The sequence below is a fragment of the Schistocerca gregaria genome, chromosome 8, assembly GCF_023897955.1.
Source record: "Schistocerca gregaria isolate iqSchGreg1 chromosome 8, iqSchGreg1.2, whole genome shotgun sequence".
Classification (NCBI taxonomy): Eukaryota; Metazoa; Arthropoda; class Insecta; order Orthoptera; family Acrididae; genus Schistocerca; species Schistocerca gregaria.
In genome coordinates, this window is record NC_064927.1 from 293,916,453 (window position 1) to 293,929,468 (window position 13,016).

The following is a 13,016-nucleotide window of genomic DNA, read 5'->3' on the forward strand; positions in this document are numbered from 1 at the left end:
AACATGGACGATAAATAGTTTAGACAAGAAGAGAATAGAAGCCTTTGAAATGTGGTGCTACAGAAGAATGCTGAAGATTTGATGGGTAGAACACGTAACTAATGAGGAGGTATTGAATAGAATTGGGGATAGGAGGAGTATGTGGCACAACTTGACTAGAAGAAGGGATCAGTTGGTAGGATATGATCTGAGGCATCAAGGGATCACAAATTTAGCATTGGAGGGCACCGTGGAGGGTAAAAATCGTAGAGGGAGACCAAGAGATGGATACACTGACCAGATTCAGAAGGATGTAGGTTCCATTAGGTACTGGGAGATGAAGAGGCTTGCACAAGATAAGAGTAGCATAGAACCAGTCTCAGTACTGAAGACCACAACAACAACAACATTAAAATAAAGATGTCAGAAAAGCTAACAGATAGGAATGCTGGTTTCAATGCTCGGAGTCTGGCACTCAGTTTATTAAAATCTCACTGGTCATCACAGTCACAGAGCTGAAAATGCAGAGAGAATTTGCATTTTGCAAAATATCAGTGTGAGCTCTGATAAATAAAAGATCATCAAAGGTTGTGTTGGGTGTTGGAAATCAACTCAGCTGTAAATGGTGGTGCGAGTCCAACAATAGTTCACAGTCTCATTGGAGTCCATGCAGTGAGTATGCATAAGAGCAAAACTCATAGCACCTGAAGAAGATGGCTGAAATGGTCACCAGAACATGCATAAAATGGAAACAAAACTCAGCAGAGCAACTGAAAGCACACTATATATCAATCACACCGAGAAAATCTGGAAGTTCACATTTACAGGTTTGTTTTTATGAAGGTTCATTTTTATGAATAAAGTTTTAAAAATGGGAAGATTCCAAGGTGTGAAAAAAAAATTGGCAATAATAAAGTAACACTAAGAATAAAATTTGCCAAATATACGTGAAAATGATGAAGGGATCAATGAGTGCATCACCTTGTCATATTTCAGTGTCAGTATTAGTTTTTACTAGGGAAGCAAGAAACTTATTTTATGTAATCTGACAAGGAACTTGCATTTTTCATGTTGACAGCCCAGTAATATAATATACGTTTGTAAGCTGTGTGCCTTACCCTTGCTCCAGCAAGCACCAATGATCTGACAAGCATTTCTGATCCAGCAGCTGCAGCAAGCTGCAATGGTGGTGTCTGACTAGTATCTTGCACTCTTGAGTTGACATCCACATGTATGGAAAGCAGAAAAAGAACACTCTCCATGTCTCCCTTTTGGATAGCCGTGTGCAGAAAGTTCCGGCCTTTATTATCGTACTGTCAACAATAATAAAAGTATTACTATTTACATGTGTTATTTTTATAGCAATGGAATAAAAGCTTTGTTACATGTTTTAAATGAATTTTAAAAAATACAACAACGTCTGAAAATATTTATGAAAACTGGCAAATGGGCATTCCGTCAGAATGAGCACTGCTGAGAAATGGGCATTCTTAACTTCCCTTAAGAGTTTGTAATAGATTTGCCATTCATCATGTTTGAGTGCAAATTATACTTATAAATATAGCCTGTATCATCAATACCTACAAAAATCGACACTTTGATTGTGATCTATAATAATTTACACTGAATAACAACCATGTTTGTAGGAAGTATGTAGTGTGTCTTTGCCAGTAGTGAAACAAAATGACAATGTTAAGTGTTTGATGTTGTAAGGTAAAACGTAAATTATAAGGATTCACAAAATGCTTCCTCATGCCATCATAAACTGTATTTGCAATTGGAAGGGAAAAGGTAATCACTCATTGGATAGCTCAGCCACTGAGCTGTGGACAGGCACAAGAGCAATACTGGAAATTTAGCTGAGTTTTAGAGAACATCCCCTACACAGCTAAAAAATCTTATTTATTTTTCGATTCCAGTAACCAGTTTTTGTCTCTGAGACCATATTCAGACCTGATGGTCCAAATGACACTACGAGCTGGTTCACAGAGCTGCTGAGGAGTACCTGCTGGTGCATGTCACAACTGCTCAACTAGCAGTTGCAATATGAACTGTTGTTAAACATCGATTAGAATGGACAGGGACTGCGATTGCTGTGTTCGGATGAGGGTTGACTTGGCATCCCTTCACTCACAGCTGCAATCGGCGCTGACTTCGGTCGCGCAGCTTGAGGCTGTTGCCAATGGGCACCACTGTGAGGAGCCGGACTTGGGTATCACGGGGATGTCAACCCCGTCCCGTCTGTCCCCAGATCAGTCTGCCGCTGTGGTTGCCCCGGTTGCTGCCCGCAGTGGGGCTGAGCCCTCGCCTGTGGTTGACTGGGACGTCGTTCCAAGGCGTGGCAGGCAGCGAAGGCGTCCCCGGAGGCTGATCAGAAAGCCTCCCCGGTGCGTCTGACAAACCGATTTCAGGCACTGTCTCTGGCTGAGCCAGATGCAGCTGCCTGCCCTGTTTCAGAGGATCATTCTCAGCCTTCAAGGTCCGGGCAACCGCAGAGGGTGGGCTTACTGGTAGTTGGGAGCTCCAATGTTAGGCGCGTAATGGGGCCCCTTAGGGATACGGCGGCTAAGGAGGGGAAGAAATCCAGTGTGCACTCCGTGTGCATTCCGGGAGCAGTTATTCCTGATGTGGAAAGGGTCCTTCCGGATGCCATGAAGAGCACAGGGTGCAGCCAGCTGCAGGTGGTGGCACATGTCGGCACTAATGACGTGTGTCGCTTTGGATCTGAGGAAATTCTCTCTGGATTCCAGCGGCTATCTGATTTGGTGAAGGCTGCCGGTCTTGCTTACGAGATGAAGGCAGAGCTCACCATCTGCAGCATCGTTGACAGAACCGACTGCGGACCTTTGGTGCAGAGCCGGATGGAGGGTCTCAATCAGAGGCTCAGACGGTTTTGCGACCGTATTGGCTGCAGATTCCTTGACTTGCGCCATAGGGTGGTGGGGTTTCGGGTTCCACTGAATGGGTCAGGAGTTCACTACACTCAGCTGGCGGCTACACGGGTAGCGGAGGCTGTGTGGCGTGGACTGGACGGTTTTTTAGGTTAGAAAGCCTCGGGAAAGTGCGGGATGGGCTGCAATGTCAAAGGGTGCTTGGCAATTACAGGACGTGCTTGGATCAAGGAACAGTCGGAATTATAGTTGTAAATTGTTCTAGTTGTGCTGGAAAAGTCCCTGAGCTTCAAGCGCTAATAGAAAGCACAGAAGCTGATATCGTTATAGGTACAGAAAGCTGGCTAAAGCCTGAAATAAGTTCTGCAGAAATTTTTACGAAGTCTCAGATGGTGTTCAGGAAAGATAGATTAGGCAGAATTGGTGGTGGAGTGTTTGTGTCTGTCAGTAGTGGTTTATCTTGTAGTGAAGTCGAAGTAGACACTCCGTGCGAATTGGTGTGGGTGGAGGTTATACTTAACAGCCGAATTAAGTTAATAATTGGCTCCTTCTACCGACCCCCAGACCCCGATGATACAGTTGCGGAACAGTTCAGAGAAAGTTTGAGTCTCGTAACAAATAAATACCCCACTCATACGGTTATAGTTGGAGGGGACTTCAACCTACCGTCGGTATGTTGGCAAAAATACTTGTTCAAAACCGGTGGTAGGCAGAGAACATCTTCCGAGATTGTCCTAAATGCTTTTTCCGAAAATTATTTCGAGCAGTTAGTCCACGAACCCACACGAATTGTAAATGGTTGCGAAAACACACTTGACCTCTTGGCCACAAACAATCCAGAGCTGATAGAGAGCATCATGACTGATACAGGGATTAGTGATCACAAGGTCATTGTAGCTAGGCTCAATACCATTTCTTCCAAATCCATCAGAAACAAATGCAAAATAATTTTATTTAAAAAAGTGGATAAAGTGCCACTAGAAGCCTTCCTAAAAGACAATTTCCATTCCTTTCGAACTGACTATGCGAATGTAGACGAGATATGGCTCAAATTCAAAGATATAGTAGCAACAGCAATTGAGATATTCATACCTCATAAATTGGTAAGAGATGGAACGGATCCCCCGTGGTACACAAAAAAGGTCCGAACGCTGTTGCAGAGGCAACGGAAAAAGCATGCGAAGTTCAGAAGAACGCGAAATCCCGAAGATGGGCTAAAATTTACAGACGCGCGAAATTTGGCACGTACTTCGATGCGAGATGCCTTTAATAGGTTCCACAACGAAACATTGTCTCGAAATTTGGTAGAAAATCGGAAGAAATTCTGGTCGTATGTAAAGTACACAAGCGGCAAGACGCAGTCAATACCTTCGCTGCGCAGTGCCGATGGTACTGTTATCGACGGCTGTGCCGCTAAAGCGGAGTTATTAAACACAGTTTTCCGAAATTCCTTCACCAGGGAAGACGAATGGAATATTCCAGAATTTGAAACACGAACATCTGCCACCATGAGTTTCTTAGAAGTAGATACCTTAGGGGTTGCGAAGCAACTCAAATCGCTTGATACGGGCAAGTCTTCAGGTCCAGATTGTATACCGATTAGGTTCCTTTCAGATTACGCTGATATTATAGCTCCCTACTTAGCACTCATATACAACCGCTCGCTCACCGATAGATCTGTACCTACAGATTGGAAAATTGCACAGGTCGCACCAGTGTTCAAGAAGGGTAGTAGGAGTAATCCATTTAACTACAGACCTATATCATTGACGTCGGTTTGCAGTAGGGTTTTGGAGCATATACTGTATTCAAACATTATGAATCACCTCGAAGGGAACGATCTATTGACACGTAATCAGCATGGCTTCAGAAAACATCGCTCTTGTGCAACGCAGCTAGCTCTTTATTCGCACGAAGTAATGGCCGCTATCGACAGGGGATCTCAAGTTGATTCCGTATTTCTAGATTTCCAGAAAGCTTTTGACACCGTTCCTCACAAGCGACTTCTAATCAAGCTGCGGAGCTATGGGGTATCGTCTCAGTTGTGCGACTGGATTCATGATTTCCTGTCAGGAAGGTCGCAGTTCGTAGTAATAGAAGGCAAATCATCGAGTAAAACTGAAGTGATATCAGGTGTACCCCAGGGAAGCGTCCTGGGACCTCTACTGTTCCTGATCTATATAAATGACCTGGGTGACAATCTGAGCAGTTCTCTTAGACTGTTCGCAGATGATGCTGTAATTTACCATCTAGTAAGGTCATCCGAAGACCAGTATCAGCTGCAAAGTGATTTAGAAAAGATTGCTGTATGGTGTGTCAGGTGGCAATTGACGCTAAATAACAAAAAGTGTGAGATGATCCACATGAGTTCCAAAAGAAATCCGTTGGAATTCGATTACTCGATAAATAGTACAATTCTCAAGGCTGTCAATTCAACTAAGTACCTGGGTGTTTAAATTACGAACAACTTCAGTTGGAAGGACCACATAGATAATATTGTCGGGAATGCGAGCCAAAGGTTGCGTTTCATTGGCAGGACACTTAGAAGATGCAACAAGTCCACTAAAGAGACAGCTTACACTACACTCGTTCGTCCTCTGTTAGAATATTGCTGCGCGGTGTGGGATCCTTACCAGGTGGGATTGACGGAGGACATCGAAAGGGTGCAAAAAAGGGCAGCTCGTTTTGTATTATCGCGTTATAGGGGAGAGTGTGTGGCAGATATGATACACGAGTTGGGATGGAAGTCATTACAGCATAGACGTTTTTCGGCGCGGCGAGACCTTTTTACGAAATTTCAGTCACCAACTTTCTCTTCCGAATGCGAAAATATTTTGTTGAGCCCAACCTACATAGGTAGGAATGATCATCAAAATAAAATAAGAGAAATCAGAGCTCGAACAGAAAGGTTTAGGTGTTCGTTTTTCCCGCTCGCTGTTCGGGAGTGGAATAGTAGAGAGATAGCATGATTGTGGTTCGATGAACCCTCTGCCAAGCACTTAAATGTGAATTGCAGAGTAGTGATGTAGATGTAGATGAACCAGTAAGTACCACTCAACGACTCTGTGTACTGCCTCCTCACGCCATCATAGCACCTGATCTAGAGACGTTTTTCTATGCCGAAACCACTAACTGGAATAGAAAATAAATAATTTTTTTATGATTTGGAGTCTTTATTTTTATTAAAACTTAACTGAAAGGAATGTAGCTACACCTCTGTTTCTTTTATATTTCTATTTCACCCAAAACTTTCTAGTACTGTATTAGCTAAAGTGTAGAGATACACAAATTTATATGATGATGATTACTATGTGGAAACCATGGATGAATATGTCCCATAAATACTACAGTGTGCCTCGATCAAGGAAACAGAATAAAACATATGAGAACAATATCGAAGTAAAGAAAACAAACAACTACTTGAAAACTGAACATCTCTGAATTGATTATAGGTGCACCACAATGTTTCAAATGTTCAGATTCATCACTGTATATGCATTTTTGGAAATTTTATAATTTTTAATGGCTTACATATCTAACTCACCTGCTCAGCTGCTGTAGGCATACGATCAAGGATGGCCTGTGCTGCTCTGTTATTACGGTATGTGAGAGCTGCAGCAAATGGTGTTAGACCAGCTTTGTCCCTTAGTGTTAAGTCTAATCCAGGATGACAAAGCAGCAGAGAAATAATACCATCATGCTGGTTTTCTATGGCTATATGTAACGGAGTTTTTCCCTGAATGTCCTGCATAACATTGAACACAAAATTTGTAATACTTTATCATAAGATTTGGAAAATCATTGATGTTGTCAAATTTTAATATGAAAACCTCACATGAGCATATATTTTATGCTTACATTCATAGTCTCCAAACCACTGTTGAGTCCTTGGCAGAGTGTTCTTTCCATTATAACATGCATTAGGGTTTCTTATCACTCTGTAAACGTATAGAGCTTGGGAAGACCAGAATGTAAACTTCACCCACCGAGTTTTCTAATCTCCTATGTTAACCCTTCGGTGGGCGCACCTGCGGCAGTTAGCCACAAGATTTAGTTTTCTGTTAGTACCACAAATAGCGTTACAGTTGCGTCCACATCAAGATACGTATTTGTTACTCTCAACAGATGTCACCACTTACTACATTTGTGCAATTCATGCTTTCAGCAGTTTGGTCGCTATTGTTTTTTGAAAGGCAAGTGTTGCATTTGCAGTGTGTTTGCCGTTATGGGTCTCGTTATGTAAGTATTTTCTATACTTGTGTTATTCTTTCACCTCAAGGTAATCAGAGTTCCAATATGCAATTTTTACAATCTTGGACATTGATTTACCACAATATATTACTTTTATAAAAGCATGTATTTCATTAGGTCTCATAAAAGTGTGGAAATGGAGAAAAAGAACGCATTTGACAGGCACCGTCTAATTGTACGTCCTGAAGATTATGAGAAAGTATTGTGAGAATTGTCAGAAGAAGAATTACAAGAATTGTCAGATTCATGTGAATCTGAGTCAGAAGAGGAAGTTATTGAAGAAGAAAACCACAGCAGTAACTCTGAACAATCAACAGAGGAAACAGATTACCACCTCCTCAATGAGATTTTCACTATGCAGCGGAGTGTGCGCTGATATTAAACTTCCTGGCAGATTAAAACTGTGTGCCCGACCAAGACTCGAACTCGGGACCTTTGCCTTTCGTGGGCAAGTGCTCTACCATCTGAGCTACCGAAGCATGACTCACGACCGGTCCTCACAGCTTTATTCAGCCAGTATCTTATCTCCTATCTTCCAAAGTTTACAGAAGCTCTCCTGCGAACCTGGCAGAACTAGCACTCCTGAAAGAAAGGATACTGCGGAGAAATGGCTTAGGCATAGCCTGGGGGATGTTTCCAGAATGAGATTTTCACTCTGCAGTAGAGTGTGTGCTGATATGAAACTCCTGTAAAGTTTGGAAGGTAGGAGACAAGATACTGGCAAAAGTAAAGCTGTGAGGACCAGGCATGAGTCATGCTTCGGTAGCTCAGATGATAGAGCACTTGCCCGCGAAAGGCAAAGGTCCCGAGTTTGAGTCTTGGTCGGGCACACAGTTTTAATCTGCCAGGAAGTTTCAGATGAGCACCTGGTTGAGGAGAGGAGAAACAAACAGATGATTAGCGATTTTATGTGGGAAAAGATAAAGAAACTATTTGGTTAAGTGAACTACTTCCTTCTTCTTCTAAAACCAAGTCAAAGAACATCCTAAAAGTTTTACCAGGTCCAAAAGCAAGTGCTGAAGTTACGGAAAAAGAAATTGATGCCTTTTTCCTATTTATTACGGATGGGATGATGGACAACATTGTGGAAAATACAAACCAATACATCCAGAGTAGTAAAATAGCTGAAGTTCAATATTCAAGAGAATGAGACTGCAGAGAGACCACAAAACCAGAGATAAAGGCTCTTTTAGGTGTGTTATATCTAATGGGTATAAAGAAAAGAGGACACACTAATTGGAATCAGATGGTACAGGAATGACTATTTTACAAGCTCTCTTCAGCTATAAACACATTCACTTTCTGCTTCGAACTCTTAGGTTCGATGACCTGGGTACACGGAATGGAAGAAAACAAAATGACAAACTAGCACCTATTCGGGATTTCCATCAAGAGTTTGTCAACAACTGACTTGCTCACTGCAATGTCAGCGAGCTTGTCGCTATTGACGAGATGTTGCATCCTTGCAGAGAACGCTGCGGATTTGTACAGTATGTCCCTAACAAGCCTGCAAAATATGGGATCAAGATTTATGCCTTGTGTGGTGCTAAAACATTTTACATCCTGAACTTTGAGATTTACTGTGGCAAGCTGATGCCAGGAGCCTACCTGAAGACTAACAAGCCTGATGACATTGTGCAAAGATTAGTGACACCAATGGAGAAAACAAACAGAAATCTTAAGACTGACAATTACATTAGCTACCCTCTGGCTGAAAACCTCCTTGGTAAAAGTTTGAATTTCTTGGGGGAAAAAAAAGAGAGAGAGAGAGAGAGAGAGAGAGAGAGAGAGAGAGAGAGAGAGAGAAGGAAAGAAGGAAAGAAGGAAAGAAGGAAAGAAGGAAAGAAGGAAAGAAGGAAAGAAGGAAAGAAGGAAAGAAGGAAAGAAGGAAAGAAGGAAAGAAGGAAAGAAGGAAAGAAGGAAAGAAGGAAAGAAGGAAAGAAGGAAAGAAGGAAATACCTCAAGAATTCGAAGCAAATGAAAACCAGAGAAGTCTCTTAGGTTTTCAAGACGATTTTTGTATGGTCTCAAGTGCTCTTAAAAAGTACAAAGCTGTGAGTTTTGTATCGATACTGCACAGCACAAATGAAACAGCTCAAGAGACAAAGAAATTGAGAGTGAATTTGGACTACAATGCTATCAAAGGAGGAGTAGACACTGTAGATCAGATGTGCTCATCCTACAGTACCTCCAGAATAATACGACAACAGCCACCTGCATTTTTCTACAGACATATAGATATTGCTGGGATAAACACAAACATTATTTTCAAATTTGACAATCCTATAATAAAGAAAGAAGACAATTTTTTTTTTGAAACATCTTTCTCTGGACCTAATGGAAGAACATTTGAATCAACAAGTGTTACTTGAGAGACTTCCCAAGGATATTCACACTTCTCGACCAAGTATAGGCACTAAGATGAGAAGACCAAGGAGCCAACAAAACCTGGAATTTGTTACATATGTGGCAGGCATAAAAACAACAGAACCAAAAGAGTATGTATGAAATATAAGAAAAATATATGGAAGAAGCATAGTGTCATAGATACAAGATGTGTGCAATGAGGAAGTGAGCTGTAGATGGAAGTTGACTAATTCACTCACAACCATAAACAGGAGTGGGAGTTTATGAATGCTCCATTTCATAATGTGTTCCTCTGTTACTTTCTTTTCATGTGAATCAGTGCAATTAAGTGATATAATTAAAAGAACCGTGAAGGCAATAAACAGTACCGGCTTGTTATAAATTACAGTGACAATAGTAGACAAATGTGAAGGCCACAAATAAATAAAATATTTTTATAGAGCCATGTAATGTTATGTTATGTTTTCTCCAATAAAATGTAACTGGTGATTATATAAAGATTATTTTTCCTTAGATTAAAAATGTAATACTAATTGCAGTGTAAAAGCCGCAACGCACCCACTCAGGGAAGTATGAAAGGTGCGACCACCGAAGAGTTAAATGAAAGATGATATCTGATGACCTGAAAATATTTTCTTGTCACATTTGCTTGGATGTCTGTGTTACCTGAAGAATGTAAATATATTCATGTTCTATAGCAACACATGTCCTTCCCAGAACCCAATTTAGATTTTTCCTCATTTCGTCCCTAATGTCCCTAATACAATGAGTTGTGGTTGTTGCTGGAATAATTGTTACTGCCAGTAGTGAAAGGAATTTATTACTACTGTCTGGTAACAACCCAAAGTGCAAATTGAGTTCTCTGCATCAAGCAGGATTTATTAGGACTGTTGAGATAGTAAGATGTCAATGAGTCTGCTACCAATCTTAGAAATACTCTTGACAACAGTACAGAATATGCACATGTTATGGAAATTCTTGGCAGCTTTAAGCTGTGTGCTGGGCCACAACTCTAATATCGGGCCTTTGCCTTTTGCAGACAAGTACAGACTGAGCTATCCAACCACATTTCACAACCTGCCCTCAAAGCTGTGCAGCACGTTGACATGAATATTTGCGAATTATTAGAGTAATGCTGTTGGTCGTTTTCTCCTGCTCACAATACAATCTAGTATCCTCATGAATCCTCTCTTTTGTCGTGTTCATTTAGAATTTCTTCTTTTCTGTAAAGAAGTTCTTTTCTTATATTTTAGAAAGTTTCTCATTTGGCCATAGGTAGTATGCTGTTTCCAACTTCCTCACTCTTTCCTGGAGCACTATTCCAGGTGCACCTTTTTGCATTATACCCTCCTCCATGTATTTATTTTGTTTACAATATTAGTTATTCTGCATTGGCTCCCACTGACCACAATAGATGCTTTTTGACCTGTAACAGTAGTTCTATATTTGCAGTATATCCAAGGATGTTTTGACCTGTATCCAGAATGAATCTTCAAATTACCCGATTATTGGCACATCAGTGGCAAAGGCTACCTACCCAGTCATTTTTGATCCCAAACCTCTTTAACTGTCAATCTATTTCTCACTGCCAAATATCATGAACTACTTCTTGATCCCAATCTGGAATATGGCATTGGGAAGTAGTGGTGACCTCCTGTCACTAAGTCTCATATTGAAAGTTTGAACAGTGGATCTATGAACTTTAAATGCAACACAACATCCATCATTGTTCCTTTATTAAGTTCTTAGTTTTGTCACCAATCCCAACTTCCTATATTGCACCTACCATGGTTGCTCTGTGAAGCTAATTGTACACATTTCTTAAAATAACTAATACAGTCATTCAGTACTGACACTGTAATCATGGTTAAACCAGTAGAAACATATTTTCTCTTTTGAATAATGGAAATTTGAGAACAGTGAAGATTAATCCCCAAAATATTTCTGTTAATATTCTTAAATGTAGCATTATACAAACATATCACATTGTCATAGTGTCTTAATGAAGAGCAATTTATACTGACTTTGTTGTTGATAGCTGCACCATGCTCAATTAATGTTTGTACTACAGTTTCTAGGCCCCACTCACAGCACATGTGAAGAGGGCCCTGCTGATTTCTTGCTTCCTCACCACCTCTTCCACCTGGTCCAGGTCGTCTTGGGGCATTCATATCACATCCACTGAGAGGAATTTATAGTGTATCAACTTTATGCTTGGTAGAAATGTAAAAGATAGTGAAACAGGTTCTTGTATGGCACTACATTGTGACATGTCAGATATTACACAATCAATAATTTCCAAAACTAACATTAAGCAATGGAAACACCAGGTTGGAATATCAACAACGTAGGAAAAGAGAGATTGCTACATTAATTTGCAGACAGGCACAATTAAAAGACACTTACACATCAGCTTTAGGCCACAGCCTTCACCAGAAAAAGAAAGAACGAAAAACACATGCCATTCATTCACACAAGCAAGCACACTTTACATACACATGACCACCAACTCCCGGAGCTTGGACCAGAATTTTGTCATGGTTGGCGGTCACGTGTGCTTGAAGTGCACTTGCTTATGTGAATGAATCGTGAGTGTTTTTCTTTCTTTCTTTCTTTCGATGAAGGCTGTGGCTGAAAGCTTGTGTGCAAGAGTCTGTTATCTGTGCCTATCTGCAATTTAATGTGTCATCTTTATACTAAGTAGCAATTTCCCTTTTTCTACATTGTAAAAACTAACATTAGTTTTTGAAATTTTAGTAACTGCAACAGATACAAAATGAAAAGAAAGAAACAGAAACTTTATTTAAAAATACATTTAGTATGCCACCAACTATTTGAAGCTTTGTAAATTTAATTACATCATAGAGCAGTAGCAAATGAAAAAAGGAACACTAGTTCACAGGACTACAGGCCTTAATCCCTCAAACTAAGTAAGGGGAAAACTATGCTCTGTTTATCTCAACTTATAAATACAGGAACAGAATACTAAATAAATAATATAATAAGTTTCCAATAGCTACACTCAAATTCTGACAAACAAACAACACATTGTTGGAGTACATACACCTGCATGGTCAATGCATTGCCTTTTATTATTCTTATTAAAATAATGTATCCTGTCAGTACAGTTTTTATTAATAAATAGCTTACAATCTCCCCCATTTGAGCATATGAATGGGGTGATGAATGAAAGAGAGAAGCAGAACACTAATATTGAATTTTTGTGACTAGATTCTATGTACCGACCAACAAGCAAACAGAAAGAGTCACCATTAATGGCTACTCTTTCTCAGATCAGTTTCACTATATTTACACTGGCACAACCCAACTGAATGAGCAGAAGGTTCATTTTCTGTAGTATACTACACGACAAGCTTGAAAGTTGGTACTATGATGTAGACTGATGATTATATTTGTCCATGAAGTCAAAATGGGCCAAAGAAAGTGTTCTGTTAATAAAGCTGATGGGATAACTATATGATGTGGACATTTGACATGAGACTAAGTATCAGCAGCTATGTACCAACA

At 40.3% G+C, this 13,016-nt stretch overlaps 1 protein-coding gene across 3 annotated transcripts in view; it reads right to left on the reverse strand.

Annotated features, from left to right (window-relative positions):
- The window catches only part of LOC126284505 (rabankyrin-5), a 499,589-nt gene that overhangs the window by 189,815 nt on the left and 296,758 nt on the right, over positions 1-13,016 (reverse strand). For all 3 annotated transcript variants that reach the window (XM_049983482.1, XM_049983481.1, XM_049983480.1), the window contains exons 16-18: positions 11,513-11,669; positions 6,415-6,615; positions 1,098-1,292 (exon numbers count right to left, since the gene is read on the reverse strand). In XM_049983482.1, the coding sequence (XP_049839439.1) occupies positions 1,098-1,292; positions 6,415-6,615; positions 11,513-11,669 (553 nt within the window). The remainder of the gene's footprint in view (positions 1-1,097; positions 1,293-6,414; positions 6,616-11,512; positions 11,670-13,016) is intronic.